The sequence below is a fragment of the Lucilia sericata genome, unplaced genomic scaffold (assembly GCF_015586225.1).
Source record: "Lucilia sericata isolate MDLA Ls3-8-SP2 unplaced genomic scaffold, ASM1558622v1 Contig001048F_arrow, whole genome shotgun sequence".
NCBI lineage: Eukaryota > Metazoa > Arthropoda > Insecta > Diptera > Calliphoridae > Lucilia > Lucilia sericata.
Window position 1 is genome coordinate 115,477 of NW_023995027.1, and position 18,041 is coordinate 133,517.

At 30.8% G+C, this 18,041-nt stretch overlaps 1 protein-coding gene across 1 annotated transcript; it reads left to right on the forward strand.

Annotated features, from left to right (window-relative positions):
* Positions 1-5,009: 5,009 nt before the first annotated feature.
* Positions 5,010-16,597, forward strand: LOC119609729 (probable GPI-anchored adhesin-like protein PGA55). The gene is made up of 3 exons (XM_037964622.1): positions 5,010-5,143; positions 7,433-11,151; positions 15,355-16,597. Exons 2-3 carry the CDS (start codon positions 7,590-7,592, stop codon positions 16,044-16,046), a joined length of 4,254 nt encoding a protein of 1,417 aa, XP_037820550.1. The 5' UTR covers positions 5,010-5,143; positions 7,433-7,589; the 3' UTR covers positions 16,047-16,597.
* The last annotated feature ends 1,444 nt before the right edge of the window (positions 16,598-18,041 follow it).

Here is an 18,041-nt window from a genome sequence, read left to right on the forward strand (position 1 = left end):
AATTTTTATTTCCTGTATATGTACTGAAATAATGGTTTTTATTTCAGACAAATAATACTCTGCCTTACAATTAAATTAGGGATACTGGTACCGGAGTATGAAGTTTAATTCAAAGACAAGCTTATTACAGATTTAAGTTTATCAAATTGTAAGCAAAAGTGTTCTTGTTTGAAAGGACTAAAATTATATATTTCCAAAACAGAGGTGACTCTTTATGTATATCTTTATAAATATTCCAATCCGACGTGATACACAGATTTTAACTTGATTTTGTTGACCAATACATATTATTAAATTAACATCAGAAAATCCATAGCGTTTCGCGTAAATATGTAGCCAAAAACCATGAAGTAAAATAATTCGTTGGTATTTTAAAATTCAAATTTAAGTTCCAAATTCACAGTACTTTAACAAAGAGTTCAAATCATATATTATGCGGATAACGCATTCCGCAACAACATAGAAGAAGTCCAACTTTCTTATATTATTTTCCCGAAAACTTAGCTCACTTACTCAGTTCACCCTTTGCAATCGCAACAAATTTTTGAAACGTGACTCCTTAAGCACATGTGACAATATTTGATAAAGAAACCTTTTCGCTACCTTGAAGAAAAATGAACATGAAAGATCTCACGATCATAAAATTAAACATCATGTTAACATATCAACAAAGAAGTCATTCTATCTTCAAAACATGCAATTGAAAACCTATCTGAAATATTATATATTCGCAAAGTACGGGAATATTTTATAGATATGACATCTCTACATTTATTAGACCTAGGAATTAATGAACTAGGTCAATTTTCGGATGGACAATTATTTAGAACAATAAGATATCAAAATATGTATGTGGGTCCGCGAAATTAAATAAGTTCTTCAAGGGGTCCGCGAAGTAAAAATCGATGGGAACCGCTGCTCTAATTAATAGAGTACACGGTCTTCAAGTTTAGAGATTAGATGTTCTTCTAGTGTAGAGAGTTGACGATCCTCTAGGGTATAGAATAGACTATCGTCTAGTGTATAGGTTATTCGTTCGATCACTGTATAAAGTAAACGATATTCTATTGTTTAGTCAATGATCGTCTAATGTATGGATTTAACTAGCATCTAGTGTACAAATTAGATTGTCATGTAGTGTATGAAAAAGACAATGTAAAGAGTAGATGACGTTACTAGTATATGATCTTCTTCTGTTTAGCGCATGATCGCCTATTTATTAAAAGTTTGAAATATTGACAGAATTAAGCAAACTTATCTCTGTATGTGTTGAAAAATCTTTCTTCAGAAAAGAAGCTTTTCACAAACTAGCCGTGTTTTATAAAGATGAGTTTACAGTAAGATAAATATCAACAAATCTCGCTGAACACCCCTAATAACTTTTAAATTAATTCCACAGTTTTTCAATTAATTAATACAACAACAAACTCATTCATTGGCATTATTTTAGTCTATTTATTTACTTTGCGTTTTTGTCGTTTTCATCATCTAATAATGCATTTGCTTTAAGCGATTTTGTTTATTCCTATTGGTCTTACGAACCCAATTCAAGTAAGTGTGAATGTGTGCCAATCATTATTGTGAATTAATGATAAATGTGTCTTTTATCAGTAAATAAAGGTGTGTTGGTTTGTTACCTTAACATTAACAACACTAAATAGGTATTAATCCACCAAGAAAGAAAAAAACACAATAAAGTAAATAGTTTTTGCAATAACTCGGTTTTGTTTGTATTTTTCTTAACAAACTGGATTTAGTTTTTTTATTCATTCACCTCTTTCATGTCTAGTTGGACGGCGAAATAACAACAATAAAATATTGTCAAATTATTATTGAAATTTGAATTAAATAATTTTTTTTTTTTGGATTTTAGTTAAGTTAAGCGCTTGGTCTAACTAGCTTTATTTACAAGTATACTTTATAGTGTAGTTTTTTTTTTTGTCTACCGGTTTGTACAATTCACTGGAATTGTAATTTCATAAAGTTTGAATCACCTGTGTGTAAACTATTTGTATTTGGTGTGAGTGTATGTTTAAAACCTAAACTTGATTTAGAAAGGTGGAAATTTTTGTCTTATCTTTAAAGGTCAACAAATTGTTTGGGAAGTTAAATGCCAGAGAAATGATTTGATGAATCTGATGATTTTAATTTAATAGAAAAAAACATGTCAAAATCAATAAATTAAAACATAAAATTTTTTCAAGATCAAATATAACATTTTATGATGAAAAGAACCTGAATATATTATCTCGGAGATGGGAAATACTTTTGAAAAATTATCGAATTTTTGCGTTTTTCAAAAAAAATTTCTTGATCGTTTAAAAAGTGTTAATGAATATCCACTCTGTTTTGGAATTTGATTTAAGTAGATTTTATATAAAAACTGTTATCAGCTCTATTGACTTGACCGTTTTATTTTTATATTCTTTGAAACTTTTTTAAGTACATGATCGTCCAGTGCATAGAGTAAACGATATTTTATTATTTAGTGGACGATACTACAGTGTATAGAATAGACGAAACAATCTTCTTGATCTTTACACTGGACGATACTATAGTGATAGATAGATAGATAGATAGATAGATAGATAGTAATAGATAGATAGATAGATAGATAGATAGATAGATAGATAGATAGATAGATAGATAGATAGATAGATAGATAGATAGATAGATAGATAGATAGATAGATAGATAGATAGATAGATAGATAGATAGATAGATAGATAGATAGATAGATAGATAGATAGATAGATAGATAGATAGATAGATAGATAGATAGATAGATAGATAGATAGATAGATAGATAGATAGATAGATAGATAGATAGATAGATAGATAGATAGATAGATAGATAGATAGATAGATAGATAGATAGATAGATAGATAGATAGATAGATAGATAGATAGATAGATAGATAGATAGATAGATAGATAGATAGATAGATAGATAGATAGATAGATAGATAGATAGATAGATAGATAGATAGATAGATAGATAGATAGATAGATAGATAGATAGATAGATAGATAGATAGATAGATAGATAGATAGATAGATAGATAGATAGATAGATAGATAGATAGATAGATAGATAGATAGATAGATAGATAGATAGATAGATAGATAGATAGATAGATAGATAGATAGATAGATAGATAGATAGATAGATAGATAGATAGATAGATAGATAGATAGATAGATAGATAGATAGATAGATAGATAGATAGATAGATAGATAGATCGTCTAGTGTAGAGATTAGTTGGTCATTATGTATAGAGAGTGACGATCCTTTAATGTCTAAAATGTACTATTTAGTGTCTAGTGTATAGATTAGTCTATTGTATAAAGTGAACAATATTCTTTTGTTTAGTAGACGGTCGTCTAATGTATAGGTTTGACGATCCTCAAATTGTTTTGACTTCAAGTAAATAACGTAGAATTTTGAATTCTAATTTTCCTTGTTAAGACTCCAACCTTCCCAATTTCTTTTAATGGTATATATCCATTTAGTTCTAAGTCCTTTTTGAGCGATTACAACCAATACACCAAACCAAAAAAAAACTTATAAATAGGAAATTTAGGTCATGTCTATTATCTCTTTAAGCTTCTATACAGACGAATAGACGGTTGGTCTACAGAGTTTTCACAGATAGAAAACATTCAGCATATGTTTCTGCGAGCAATCTAAACCTATAAAAACAATCCCCCTAATATCTTAACACCAGACAGACCAGCAAGCTGCCGATCTTGTTAATACAAATATTAATATATCAACTATTAAATTCTTTAAAATATTATGATTGTACAACAAATAAACTGAGTCATTCGTTGCGAGATTATAAACATATTTGGCGGTTAAAACTAGTTTTAATATACTTTTGTTTCGTTTAATTTTAGCAGTTATTTCTTACAAAAGTCCACATTAGTAGCCACATTTTCTAAGAATATGACTTTTAACGAAGGCAAAGCAATATTAGCAAATTTATTAGTATTGATTGAATGGGTTTGTTTTTTTTTATATTAAAGGAAAAAATTAAATAAATAATAATAATAAAGACAAAAAACAAGAATTTAGTTAGATGGGAGAAAAGGTGATTTCGTTTAGTTGTAATGTAAATAAAGTTATTGATGAAAAACAGATTTACTGAAAGAGACTATGAAAAATTCGGAATGATTTTAACAATATGAAATAGGCTTCGTCCTTAAACCAAATTATATTGAAAATTTCGATTTACAGTTTTATTTCATGGACACACAGACAGACAAACGGATGGATGGATGGACAGACAGACAGACAGACAGACAGACAGACAGACAGACAGACAGACAGACGGACGGACGGACGGACGGACATCGTTAAATCAATTCAGAAAACGACATGATGTGTAGTCCAGTAAAATTTGCAAATTTGTCAATTACTTGTGCACCAACCCAATATTTCCAATTGTATGGCACGAACTAAAAGGTGGTTTGGAACGCAGTCAAAGAATTACAAATGTTAAAATGCAAAAAAATACAAAAAACTCGTGTAAAACTGGTTTGAAAATATGTAAAGAAAAGTGAATTTTTACAAGTTTAAACTATAAAATTGAAAAATAAAATTTCAACAATATTTTCATTAATTTCAAAACCATTCTGAGAACACAAGAGAACATTTTGAGAGCACAAAAACCGGCTTGAGATTTAAGAAAAAAAAACCGTTAGATATATTTTTAACATATGATAATATTTAAATCCAACAATTAAAACAAAAGTTAAAGGAAAAGCTTTTCTTTAACGGCAGATTTAAAAAATTTACATACATTTTTGCAAACAGATCGGGTTATAATTAAAACGATCACCATCATATTTTCTTTGATTTGGGGCTTAAACTTTAAACATACATATTTTATTGGTATTATAGCCGCCGTTGTAGTGTCTTTGTTTTCTTGACAATTTTGTATAATTTTTTTCTTTTTGTATAATTTTTTTTTTAAATGAGCATAAAAACGCTAAAATTCCAAACATGCGGTTTAGTTCCTCAAAGTAAATTCAACTAGTCAGACAAAAACCTGATACCAAAGTGGCTGCACGTTGTGTTGAGTTTGAACAAGAAAATATATAAATATATGAAAAAGATTAAAACAACAACAGAAAAAAGTAAAAATATATATTAAATACAACAATTTTGTATACAAAGAAAATAAATATAATAAAGTAGATTTATTTAAAACGAGTAGAAAATTTGTTAAAACCTAAAAGCGATTAAATGTTAAAACGACAAGATTTACAAATACGGAAGAACGGGTGAAAAAAATAAAGTTTATTGAAATAAAAAAAAGCAAATACTGTAATTAAAACATAATTTACATGAAATTGAAAATTTTAAAGTGTAAAAAAAATTTTATATTTTTTTAAAAAAATATTAAGTTTTAATATAAAATTAAATAAATAAAATAAATGTTAAACAATTTTTGTTAAAATTAAAAAAAAAATAAACAGAACAAGCAAAACTGGTATTTTATTAAAACAATTGTAAATCAATTTAATTTAAAACAAAAAAAAGATACCGTTAAAATTAAACAAAAATATTTAAAGTTTAAGATAAAAAATATTTAAAAATAGAAAAAATCGTGTTTTTATTAATAAAAAAATTAAATATTTTAATTAAATCCCCGTTTTATGAAAATGTAACCTTTAACTGCTGCACAGTGTAACCAATTGCAAATAAATCGTGATAAATAATAAATAACAATAAATTCATTTAATCTATTCCGATACTTAAAATCCAAAGAACTACACCAAGGCTTTTATCGGGCCTGTAGTACGCTCCTTTACCAGTGGCTCAGATGGAAAACGAGTCCACCATCTCCGGTCTACCAGGCTTATATTCGATTTATAGATAGAGAGGATTTCATGTCAAAATTTGAAACCGATATCTTCCGAAATTTGCACCAATTATACTTAGATCTTTTTCTTTAAGAGTTTTTTGGTCTTATTTATTACTACCTATACCCAGTGTGCTTTGCTACCCTAGAAACACTGTAATAAATTGATAAAAAAACAACAGATTCTAGTGAAACCAGTTTCAGAGGTATCGGGTCTAGTGGAACCTTTTATAGAATTTACGAAATAGTAACCTGTTCTCAAAATTATCGTGAGCATTAGTTTTTTGCTAAAAAACGATTCTAATAGAATCATTTTTAAAGGAACCCTTTCTAGTGGAACGTGTTGCAGAATTGATAAAGTGGGAGTCTGAACCACCAATTTATTAGATAAATGTTTACATTAATGTCAAAAATGTTCATGAAAATTTATGAGCATTCTATCTATAATAGTTTCCTCGATATACGATATTTTAATTTAATTCATATGAGAGATACCATGTCCCATAATCCGTCAAATTATTAGGCAAATACTTACATGGATGTACAAATTGTTTGTGCAAAATTTGAATATTCTAGCTGCAATACTTTCCCCGATATACGAATTTTTATATATAATTCATATGGGATGTACCACGACCCCTTTTTCTAGTCCGCCCATATTTGTCTTAAATATTTATATTTATATCAAAGTGGTTCGGATAAAATTTGAGCACTCCAAATTTTATAGTTTTCCAGATATACGAATTTTGGTACTAACCTTATATGGGACGTGATCCGGCCATTATTGCACAAAAAATTTCATATTGACACTAAAGTTTATTGTACAAAATTTGGGAACTGTAGCTGTTATAGTTTTCCAAATTTACGGCATTTAGTATTCGTTAGCAATATAGGTGTGGGATGTGCCACACCCACTATTGCTAGTTCGTCCATCTTTTCCCAGAATGTTCATGTATGTAGGTGGCAATGTAGTCCGGACTCAAGTTGTACCAGTTTCCGAGATATAAGGCTTTTAATAGTTATTTGTAAGTTATAGTAAGTGGGCGTGGCATCTCGCACTCTAAAAATAGCCTATTTTTCCTTCCAGGCATATATGAACATACTGTTTTTAAAGAAAATCAGTTTAGCCGTTTAGTCGACTTCAAATAAACATACATACATATATACATACAAACACATCAATTTGTATATATGTATGTAGATGTACAGTAGGGCATAATATCCTTTTCGGAAATTAGATATGACTGGTCCAATCGGGAAAAAATATGACATAAGCCTAGTTAGGGAGTTTACAATTATATATCATTTATCAAAATAAATGTTGAAAATAGACCCCTCCTGTTGGTTTGGTTTGTTTGGTACTAAAATCGGGTAAAATTTCCAACTGACATTTGACGTTTTATATAATTTTGATCATATAAATTAATATTAATTGATGACAAAATAAACAAAAATTCAAAAAAGTGATAAAAATAACAATAAATATAAACATTATATTTAAACAAATTAAAATTTTCGTCCTTCCTATAAATCTAATTATTATTTTATCTAATTTCAACAGATTTTTCGGAAAAATATCAACTAATTTAAAACAACAAATAAATTAAACAAAAATTAAAACGGCTCTGGATTTCAAAAACTACATTTGGCAACACAGTGTTATAGAAAAACTTGGTGACATTAAAATTAAAAAAAAATATTAAAACAATTATTGAAAAATGAATTGGTTTCTGCTGCTTTTAATTCTAAAACTTTTCACCAACATTTGGGCTGCACCCATAGATCTGTTGGAAGCCAAAGATGATTTTCAAGTGGATCAAAATATTTTAAACGGTTCCATTAATAACAATTTAAATGGCACCATTGAACAAGCAGATACTTTGCTTAAAACAGCAGAAGATGAGATCAACAGCACCTTTTCACATTTAAGTGAAAGTCTTAATGAGAATGCTCAGAAAACCTCCGCAGATTTGCAAAACTTTACAGCTGAAAGAGAAAATGTTAAGGAATCAAATTTTGAAAAAGTAACAACCGAACAAATTTCTGAAGTAGTTCCCACAACAGAGGTAAATGGAGATCAAATTAGTGCAATTAAAAACTCTGATACGATTATATCTCATGAGGAAACTAAACCTGAAGAGATTTCCCTAACCACTCAAAGTCCAGTAGAGATTTCAACAGAAATTATAGATGCTGTTCATTCCAGCAGTGAGCATGTAATGCCAGCCGATGCTGAGTCTAGAAATAATGAAGAAATTATATTATCGGAACCAGCAGTTACTGAATTTGTCTACAACGATGTGAAATCCTCAATGGAAGAAGAAACTGTTAAGGATGTCATTACTATCCCAACAAATGTAGACACTTCAGTGGAGCCCACGGAAACATCTGTAGAGAAAACCGACCAAATGACAGAAAATAATTTAAGAACTTTAAATGCACTTGAAACAGAACAAGTTTCTACCGATTCTGAAAATAATGTTGAACATACTACTCAAGCATCTAACCCTGAAACTACTACTCCAAATACCCCAACAATTGTGGAAAATTTAAACGAAAATGTGGAACAAATTTATAATCTATCCGAAAAATTAGTTGAAAATTTCCTAGACAAAGCTATTGAAGACACAGGCAATCTGGAACAGACTGAAATTTCAGCAAGTAATCAAGAGTCGACAAGCGTTAATGATTTAGGAGAATCTTATACTCCCACAACTGAAAAAATTTCGTCTACACCCATTGAAATCAATAATAATGTTGACAAACAATCTACAATGGAGGAGACAACATATCGTTACCCAGTAGAGACATCCAGTGAAACTCCTGCCTTAAAAGAGACTGTAGATTCTTTCATAAATCAAGTAACAGATATTGGTAGTAGCATAGGAAAAGCAGCTGATGAATTAAGATTTGATGCTTCAATGATACATGCAGCTACGGAAAATTTAATTAATCCTGAAGCACCAGTCGTTATGCAAGAAAATATGACGGAACCTCAAGAACCATTAGTTGCGGAACATGAAGATAACTCCGAACAGGCCCCAACTTTTAAAGAAGCAGTTGATTCCTTTATAGAAGAAGTTGTGGAAATTGGTAGCAAATTGGGCTTGATTCCAGAGGAAAAACCAGTTGAGGAAATTCCCACAACAACCGAGCCTTTAAGCGAGCTCATTAATATAGCAACTACCCCTGCCACAGAAGTGAAAGAAGCAGCCGAAAGCACTGATTCCTCTACAAACTTCGAACAATCTTTAGATGTGCTGGTGGGAAAACTCGACGAAATTGCTGGTAATTTGGAAGACAATAAAACTGATACACCTGTGGTCCAAATAGAAGATAAAACTGAGGAAGTCATCATGACAACTCCTGCTTCGTTGGAAAATTTAGCTGAAAATCAGAACAACAATTCTGAGTTAGCTCAAAATTCTGAAAATTCCAACTTTGGCCGATCTGTAGAGACCTTAATAGAAGCAGGTTCCGAAATTGGTAGCAACTTTGGTCAAACAGTTTCCAATTTATTTTCTACAAATAAAAGTGAACAAGAAACAGCGACCGATAAACCCAATGAAAGTGTAGTGGAAACAACTGGTTCAGCGGAGCAAAACAATGAAGAAGATTCAGAAATTTCGAGTACCCAAGTTCCCATTGTAACTTTTCAAGGAGATTTTCCAAAATATTCGATTATAAATCATGAAAACATTGAAGTTTCATCAACAACTCCAGCTGAGAATGAAAGTATCACTTATCCTGCTGAAGATATAACAAAAACCTTGGACGAAGTACATGAACATAAGGAAGGTGAAAACTTCACCCAACAAGTTTTACAACAAACTCCAGAAGATATTAAGCCTAAGGAGGAAGAACAATTTGGCAAATATGAAAGTTTCTCTCAGCCTGCTGAAGATATAACAAAAACCTTGGACGAACTTCATGAACATAAGGAAGATATTCCAAAGGAAAGTGAGAACTACAACCAACAAGTTTTGCAACATACTCCAGAAGAAATTAAACACAAGAAGGAGGAACAATCTGCCAAATATGCTGAATATATACCAGTAGCTGTAATTACCATTCCAGAAGCTGAAGTGGAATCCATAAAATCAAACGATCACTCTGAACCACAGCTATTAACGAATGAAGCCAACGAAACTGTGACGGAACAAGAACCTCAAGCATCACAAGGTGAGGAATCAATCGTTGAAAATAAACAACTTATAGAAAATACAAACAGTGAACAACCCTCTCAAGTTAATGAGGAAAAGGGAAGTGAAAATCCAAATCAAGATTCCCTTGACAAAACTGAAGAGTTCACCACCTTAGCTCCTATGTCACAAGAAACTACCACCACCAATTCGCCTGTCGTTGTCTTAGAAGAAACTACTCATGCCTTAAATAAATTTGAAAATACTTTAAAAACCTTAATAGAACAGGAAAAACTCAAATATGAAGAGAGCCATGCAACTGCTTTGGAAACCAATCAACAAGAAACTACCACCTTAGCACCTAGCACTAAATCAGCCCCTACTCATCAAGAAGAACCCGCCACTACCACAACACAATCGCTCGAAGAAACTACCATGTTACCCAAAAAGTTTGAGGAAGAATTACAAATGGCTGTTAAGGCTTTAGAGGAAACAACACACCATCATTTCGAGGAGTTCCAAAATAATCTTAAAGAAGCTTTCAAAAAGTTCACCGTTTGGGGAGCTGAACATGAGAGACCAGAAACGACCACCAGCGCCACCACAACAATATTCAAGACTGAACTTAATGAAGCTACAGTAACAACAACGGAAGCAGGAACTACACAACAAACTTTATCCGAACAACATACGACTATGATGCCAGATGTAGACGACAACCAAGATAAGACAGATGCTGTATTAGAAGAATCTTTTAAAACTGAAGAACCTCATCGTATTGGTGTTATAAATCAAAATTTTGTAGACAAATTTGCTGACAACTATATAGAATCTCCTGTAGCTACCAGCACAGAAATGCAAATGGTTAAGGAGCAATCTAGTCAGTTATCAGAAATGCCAGAAAGTGTGATTAAAATGGAACAAACCACTGAAACTCCTATCGATTTGACTACCATGTTACCAGTTGAAGAGGAAATTAAGAGTGGAAATCAAGAGCAGGAGGATGTTAAATTTGGTGAAAGTTTCGTAGAGGTTACTACTATTAATAATGATGATGATGTAAAAGAAGCTTTAGCTCCTATGGCTGAAAATATTGTTAAAGAAAGTAGTGCTGAACGTGTGAAGACTACAACAGAATGTAAGTATTTTTGATGAAACATACAACCTATTTTATTTACAACAAGGTGGACTTTATCTCCTGGTTTTAAGAAAGGTCTTGGTATTGATAGAATTTTCGATTAAATGCTAGAGTTATCGGGAAATTCTATCAATATTTTATTATATGTATAACGACACGGCAAACGGTATGAATTCCTAAAGAACCCCAAATCAAGACATAGTCATAAGAACTAACACTTTCTTTTATGGAATGGCAAGTTCGCGAAGAAAGTTTGAAATATACGGGAGAGCATTCGTGTCTTATACCAAACGATATAAGTTTAGTTTTCAGCACATCGTGCCATACACGATCAAGTTCCATTGGGCATTAAGGTCACTACTAGAAATCTGAATAGTTATTATGATGTGGGCATATCCTAAGAGGAAGTCAATTAGCAGCTTATATATTACATTAAGCTAGTCCCAAGAAATCAATGAACGGTTAGGAGGAGTCAGTCACATTACTAACGCTTTAACTAGCAACTTTACTAACTACATATACAGGGCAAATAGAGTACTCCGCAAAAGACTAGAACTGATCCAAGATTAATCTATATACATATAAGATGTGATGTCACAGGTGATGACCACGTAAGCCTTCCATCCATTACATCAGACTAATACCAAAACTTCTCCCTTGCTAAAATTGAGGGATTACATAATCCCCAATATGTTCCTGTGTAAAGCAAGCTATGGATCACGTTGTTTACAAAAATTAAACATGGTCCATGACTGAAGTGCTTAGGACTACCAAACGGATAATATATTCCAATAACGTTTGTAGGAAAGTAGTTTTTAGATTATCAATTGGGATCATGTACTCCGATAATTCTTGCAGAGTATAACTAGCTATTTTAAGATAGACCTGTCTAAGGTGGAGTCAATGGCCGCTTAGTATCTAGTGTAAAGGAGAACGAATGTACTTTTCGCTCTCGTTTATGATGAGTACATTGATGCCGACTAACTCAATATATATAAATTAGGGTCAACAAGTTAGCCCAGTGGAAGTGACTATCTTTTAAGAGTTCCCTAAATTCACTAGTGAAAAGATCTGAGCAAAAACTATATTTTATATGATTAAGAAGATGCTTCAATTCTAGAGTGCTTGTCATTTGGTAGTTAAGAATGTTTTGTTAATCTTCGGGACATTATGTACTCTGAGACATATCTTTTTTGACTGCCCGTGTTCTGGTTAATATTTTAGGCAAAACAAAGTGAATTCAAGGCAGCTAGGTACTAACTGGGATCTACCAGAATGATAGCAATTGAATGGGAAAGTTTGCGCTATCGAGAGCAGTTCTCTGACTTAAATTAAAGAGCGAAAGCGCTGCACAGTGGTATAGGAAAAAAAAAAAGAGGGAAATAATTCGGTAACTTCTAAACGGTTAATCCGATTTTAATGAAATTTGGTGTGCACAAAGAGGAGGTGTTGTCGAGTTTAGGTTTTGAATTTGGACCTTATAGGCCAACCAGGGGCCCGGCGGGGGGTCCTCAAATTAGGACACCTCGGCTATGTTAAATTTTTAAAACGATCCTATTTCTTCATTTGAGTTCCGATTTAAAAAAAATTTCGTATATAGAATCTCCTCATCGAGCACTATAAAAAATGTCGTCGTAGCAGTAAATTATCTCTTATAGTTTAGGAGATATTCGCATTTGAATATTAAAATTTTAAAATTTTTACCGTCCTTACTTTAGTTTTTTTGATAATAGCAGGTCCAAATATTTCCGATTTTCGCCATTTTTTTTTTATTTGCTTAACAACAAGTTTATATACCAAGCAGTGAAAGAATTATGTAAAAATCATGACTGAGTCCAAAGTTATAGGCATTTAAATTTAAAAAATTAAAAAAAGGCGATTTTTTGTCATTTTTTTGGGAAAAAAGTATCTTTTTCTTTTTAAGTTATCTAAAAAGTTTCTAAGAAGATGTATATAGAATTTATACTTTTTGGAAAGCTGACTTTACATAAAATACGATAAATGAAACAAAACCTAAAAATTTTTGATACCGAGGGGACCAGGTCCATCCAAAAAAACCCTATTTTTTATGGAAAATTAAATTTTGAGCAAAAATTCTCAAATCGCATAGTCGATATCAAATTATAGTGACCTGTTTTATATGACCCAATATGTTCTTAATCATTTTGTAACGGGTTTCGATAACCCCGCCCCTGGTATGGATATAATAGGCAAAAAACTAAAAAATCCCATTTTTGGGATTTTTTAAAACTTTTTTGGGAATTCCGGGATTTCTAATAAGAAAATTCGAAATTTTGATTTAATTTTGGATTTTAAGTAAAAAAATCTACCTAACTGTAAAATTTCATCAAAAAATATTCATAAATAAAATTTTTATTGCAATTAGAAAAATTTGTATCTTCCCAAAAACTGAATAAAAAACATTTTTTAATTTTTTTTAAAAAAAGTATTCCGCGAATTTTTTAATTTTCAAAAATTATATACAGTTTTGAAAAATAGACAAAATTACCTTTCCATTGATATATAACATGCCTACCTAATGTTTTTTAAGTGACAAATTAATTAGGGAAAACTCAACATCTTTTAGAAAATTTGCCTAGCAGTATTATTTTCATCCATAAGGTTAACTCTTAAATTTGTTACATATATGGATGAAATATCAATGGAAAGGTAATTTTGTCTATTTTTCAAAACTGTATATAATTTTTGAAAATTAAAAAATTCGCGGAATACTTTTTTTAAAAAAAATTAAAAAATGTTTTTTATTCAGTTTTTGCGAAGATACAAATTTTTCAAATTGCAATAAAAATTTTATTTATGAATATTTTTTGATGAAATTTTACAGTTAGGTAGATTTTTTTACTTAAAATCCAAAATTAAATCAAAATTTCGAATTTTCTTATTAGAAATCCCGGAATTCCCAAAAAAGTTTTAAAAAATCCCAAAAATGGGATTTTTTAGTTTTTTGCCTATTATATCCATACCAGGGGCGGGGTTATCGAAACCCGTTACAAAATGATTAAGAACATATTGGGTCATATAAAACAGGTCACTATAATTTGATATCGACTATGCGATTTGAGAATTTTTGCTCAAAATTTAATTTTCCATAAAAAATAGGGTTTTTTTGGATGGACCTGGTCCCCTCGGTATCAAAAATTTTTAGGTTTTGTTTCATTTATCGTATTTTATGTAAAGTCAGCTTTCCAAAAAGTATAAATTCTATATACATCTTCTTAGAAACTTTTTAGATAACTTAAAAAGAAAAAGATACTTTTTTCCCAAAAAAATGACAAAAAATCGCCTTTTTTTAATTTTTTAAATTTAAATGCCTATAACTTTGGACTCAGTCATGATTTTTACATAATTCTTTCACTGCTTGGTATATAAACTTGTTGTTAAGCAAATAAAAAAAAATGGCGAAAATCGGAAATATTTGGACCTGCTATTATCAAAAAAACTAAAGTAAGGACGGTAAAAATTTTAAAATTTTAATATTCAAATGCGAATATCTCCTAAACTATAAGAGATAATTTACTGCTACGACGACATTTTTTATAGTGCTCGATGAGGAGATTCTATATACGAAATTTTTTTTAAATCGGAACTCAAATGAAGAAATAGGATCGTTTTAAAAATTTAACATAGCCGAGGTGTCCTAATTTGAGGACCCCCCGACGGGCCCCTGGTTGGCCTATAAGGTCCAAATTCAAAACCTAAACTCGACAACACCTCCTCTTTGTGCATACCAAATTTCATTAAAATCGGATTAACCGTTTAGAAGTTACCGAATTATTTCCCTCTTTTTTTTTTCCTATACCACTGTGCGCTGAAGCTATTTCAAATTCTATTCACAAAAGATCAACAACTTTTGAAACTCTTCGGGGTATCATATATAATGGTATGGGTCTGATGTTCGTACCCTAGGTGAACACCCCTATGTTTAAGAAATTTCCGAAAAAATAAAAAAAAATTTTAGGCTTTCCCTAAAAAAACAAGCAAAAAAGCGATGGAAGCTAAAGCAATTAGAAAGCTTCTATATAGTATTTCCTAAAAACGTTTCTGACAAAACCCCAAAAAATGGATATATATTTTTTGAATTATTAAAAATTTAAATCAAAATCTAGTATAGCATTAAACCACCAAATAAACAATCAAATATAATACATAAATAATTAAATATTTTCTTTAACTTTTCAACAGACATTGCAGAAACTACCCCTACACCCCTACTGGCCCATGTAACTTTGCAAAAAGACCTCAATAGTGTTTCTCTCGTTCCGGACAATGAACAAAACACAGTTGCGCCTATACAAGAGCCTACAGCACTGCATTCAGATTCTGAACAAATAAAAGAAATCCACACAGAAACAACCCCAACTACAGAGGCAATGGAGGAAGCTATTACACAGCCAACGTTTGAAACCTCGCTAAAAGAAATGGTTACATTTATTGAACACAAGGACACCACTACTGTCAAACAACAGGAAGACAACGAAGAAGACTCAGTCACCACAATGCAGACACAGACACAGGAACCTTTAACACAGGCTGCATTTATGGAAGAACAACAGCAACAATTGGAATCAACAACCGAACATGATGCACAAACTCAGACAGTTGATGCAAGTGGGCAAACAGCCACCACCACTACAGTGAAAATTGAAGATGGTGATGATGATGACACTTACAAACAAGAGACAACGGAAACGGATATACACTCAACCACTGTAGTGGAAGAAGATGAAATGGCAACAACTACTGTTGAACCAACAGCGGCGCCTGTAGAGCCAGAAGCGCGTTCTCTCTCCCTGCCACCACCAAAATTGGAATATTTACAAAATGAAGACGGCGTAGAAGTATTCTATGGTTATTCAATAGTTAAACATAATTAATTTTAATAATTAATTCGTCTTTAATTAAATTAATTTATTGATTTCTACTAGTTTCAGGCCGTTGTGTTAAGTGTTCTCTCTAGTGTTAAATTTAAGTTTTCTTTTTCTATTAGTTTTATTTAAAATTTCTTATTTGTTCTTTAAATTCTTTTGCAAATTTATGCCATAAAATTTAAATAACAATTTTTTTTACTATTGGTTAAAAACTGAATATATTTTTTATTAAGTTTTCTTAATTTTTCTTTATAAACTAAACTAAGAATGTGATAAAAAAAACCAACACAAAAATAATAACAATAAAAAACATGTACAATATTTAAAATGAATAATATTAAACAAAAAAAAAAACTATTAAATTAATATGTAAAAATAGAACTGTGAAAAAACCAGTTTTTAAATAATTAAAACACAAAAAAAATATTTTAATAATTTTTTTGTTAAAGAATTTTTTCATTTTAACGCTTAAAACTATGAATGAGTATGTAAAAATTTTAAACGATTATTATTATTATTATTATTGAATTCTTTTTTAATAAAACCAAAATGTTTATACATAAATATATTTTTTATAAAAAAAAACTCGTTTTATTTGTTTTGTTTCAGACCGTGTACGTTTATAGACTTTGAAGATTTAACAAAAAATATTATACAAATATTTAATGAAAAAGGCAAATCTCCTATAAATATATTTAATTAATTAATGACTTTTAAGGTGACCATTTAAGGCGAAACTAGTGAATTTTGGACAACTTCATAAATTTTGTTGCTGGTGGTATTTGGTTGGTAATTAAATTTCTATTCTAAAAAGCTATAGTGACGTTATCTTTATAGTTAAAGTTTTATTTAAAACTGTGTAACATGTTTGCTTTAAACAGTTACTCATAATATCTGACGACCAGAATTTTTCAGAGAGATTGTATCAAATTGTATATTTTAAAGAGTGAGTTTGAAACTATAGTCTTAGACCATCGTCTGGGCTAATGTCAGGCCAAAACTCTAGTCTAGTTAGTCTAGTCTATAGTCTAGTCTATAGTCTAGTCTATAGTCTAGTCTATAGTCTAGTCTATAGTCTAGTCTATAGTCTAGTCTATAGTCTAGTCTATAGTCTAGTCTATAGTCTAGTCTATAGTCTAGTCTATAGTCTAGTCTATAGTCTAGTCTATAGTCTAGTCTATAGTCTAGTCTATAGTCTAGTCTATAGTCTAGTCTATAGTCTAGTCTATAGTCTAGTCTATAGTCTAGTCTATAGTCTAGTCTATAGTCTAGTCTATAGTCTAGTCTATAGTCTAGTCTATAGTCTAGTCTATAGTCTAGTCTATAGTCTAGTCTATAGTCTAGTCTATAGTCTAGTCTATAGTCTAGTCTATAGTCTAGTCTATAGTCTAGTCTATAGTCTAGTCTATAGTCTAGTCTATAGTCTAGTCTATAGTCTAGTCTATAGTCTAGTCTATAGTCTAGTCTATAGTCTAGTCTATAGTCTAGTCTATAGTCTAGTCTATAGTCTAGTCTATAGTCTAGTCTATAGTCTAGTCTATAGTCTAGTCTATAGTCTAGTCTATAGTCTAGTCTATAGTCTAGTCTATAGTCTAGTCTAGTCTAGTCTATAGTCTTAGTCTATAGTCTAGTCTATAGTTCTAGTCTATAGTCTAGTCTATAGTCTAGTCTATAGTCTAGTCTATAGTCTAGTCTATAGTCTAGTCTATAGTCTAGTCTATAGTCTAGTCTATAGTCTAGTCTATAGTCTAGTCTATAGTCTAGTCTATAGTCAGCTATGTCTAGTCTATAGTCTAGTCTATAGTCTAGTCTATAGTCTAGTCTATAGTCTAGTCTATAGTCTAGTCTATAGTCTAGTCTATAGTCTAGTCTATAGTCTAGTCTATGTCTAGTCATAGTCTAGTCATGTCTAGTCTATAGTCTATCTATAGTCTAGTATAGTCTAGTCTATAGTCTAGTCTATAGTCTAGTCTATAGGTCTAGTCTATTAGTCTAGTCTAT

What these genes read in the sequence shown, in the direction of transcription:
- LOC119609729 (XM_037964622.1), top strand. Translation starts at nt 7,590, where the DNA reads ATGAATTGGTTTCTGCTGCTTTTAATTCTAAAACTTTTCACCAACATT. An exon ending in TGTGAAGACTACAACAGAAT is followed by an intron (nt 11,152 to 15,354) that starts GTAAGTATTTTT and finishes ACTTTTCAACAG; the next exon opens with ACATTGCAGAAACTACCCCT.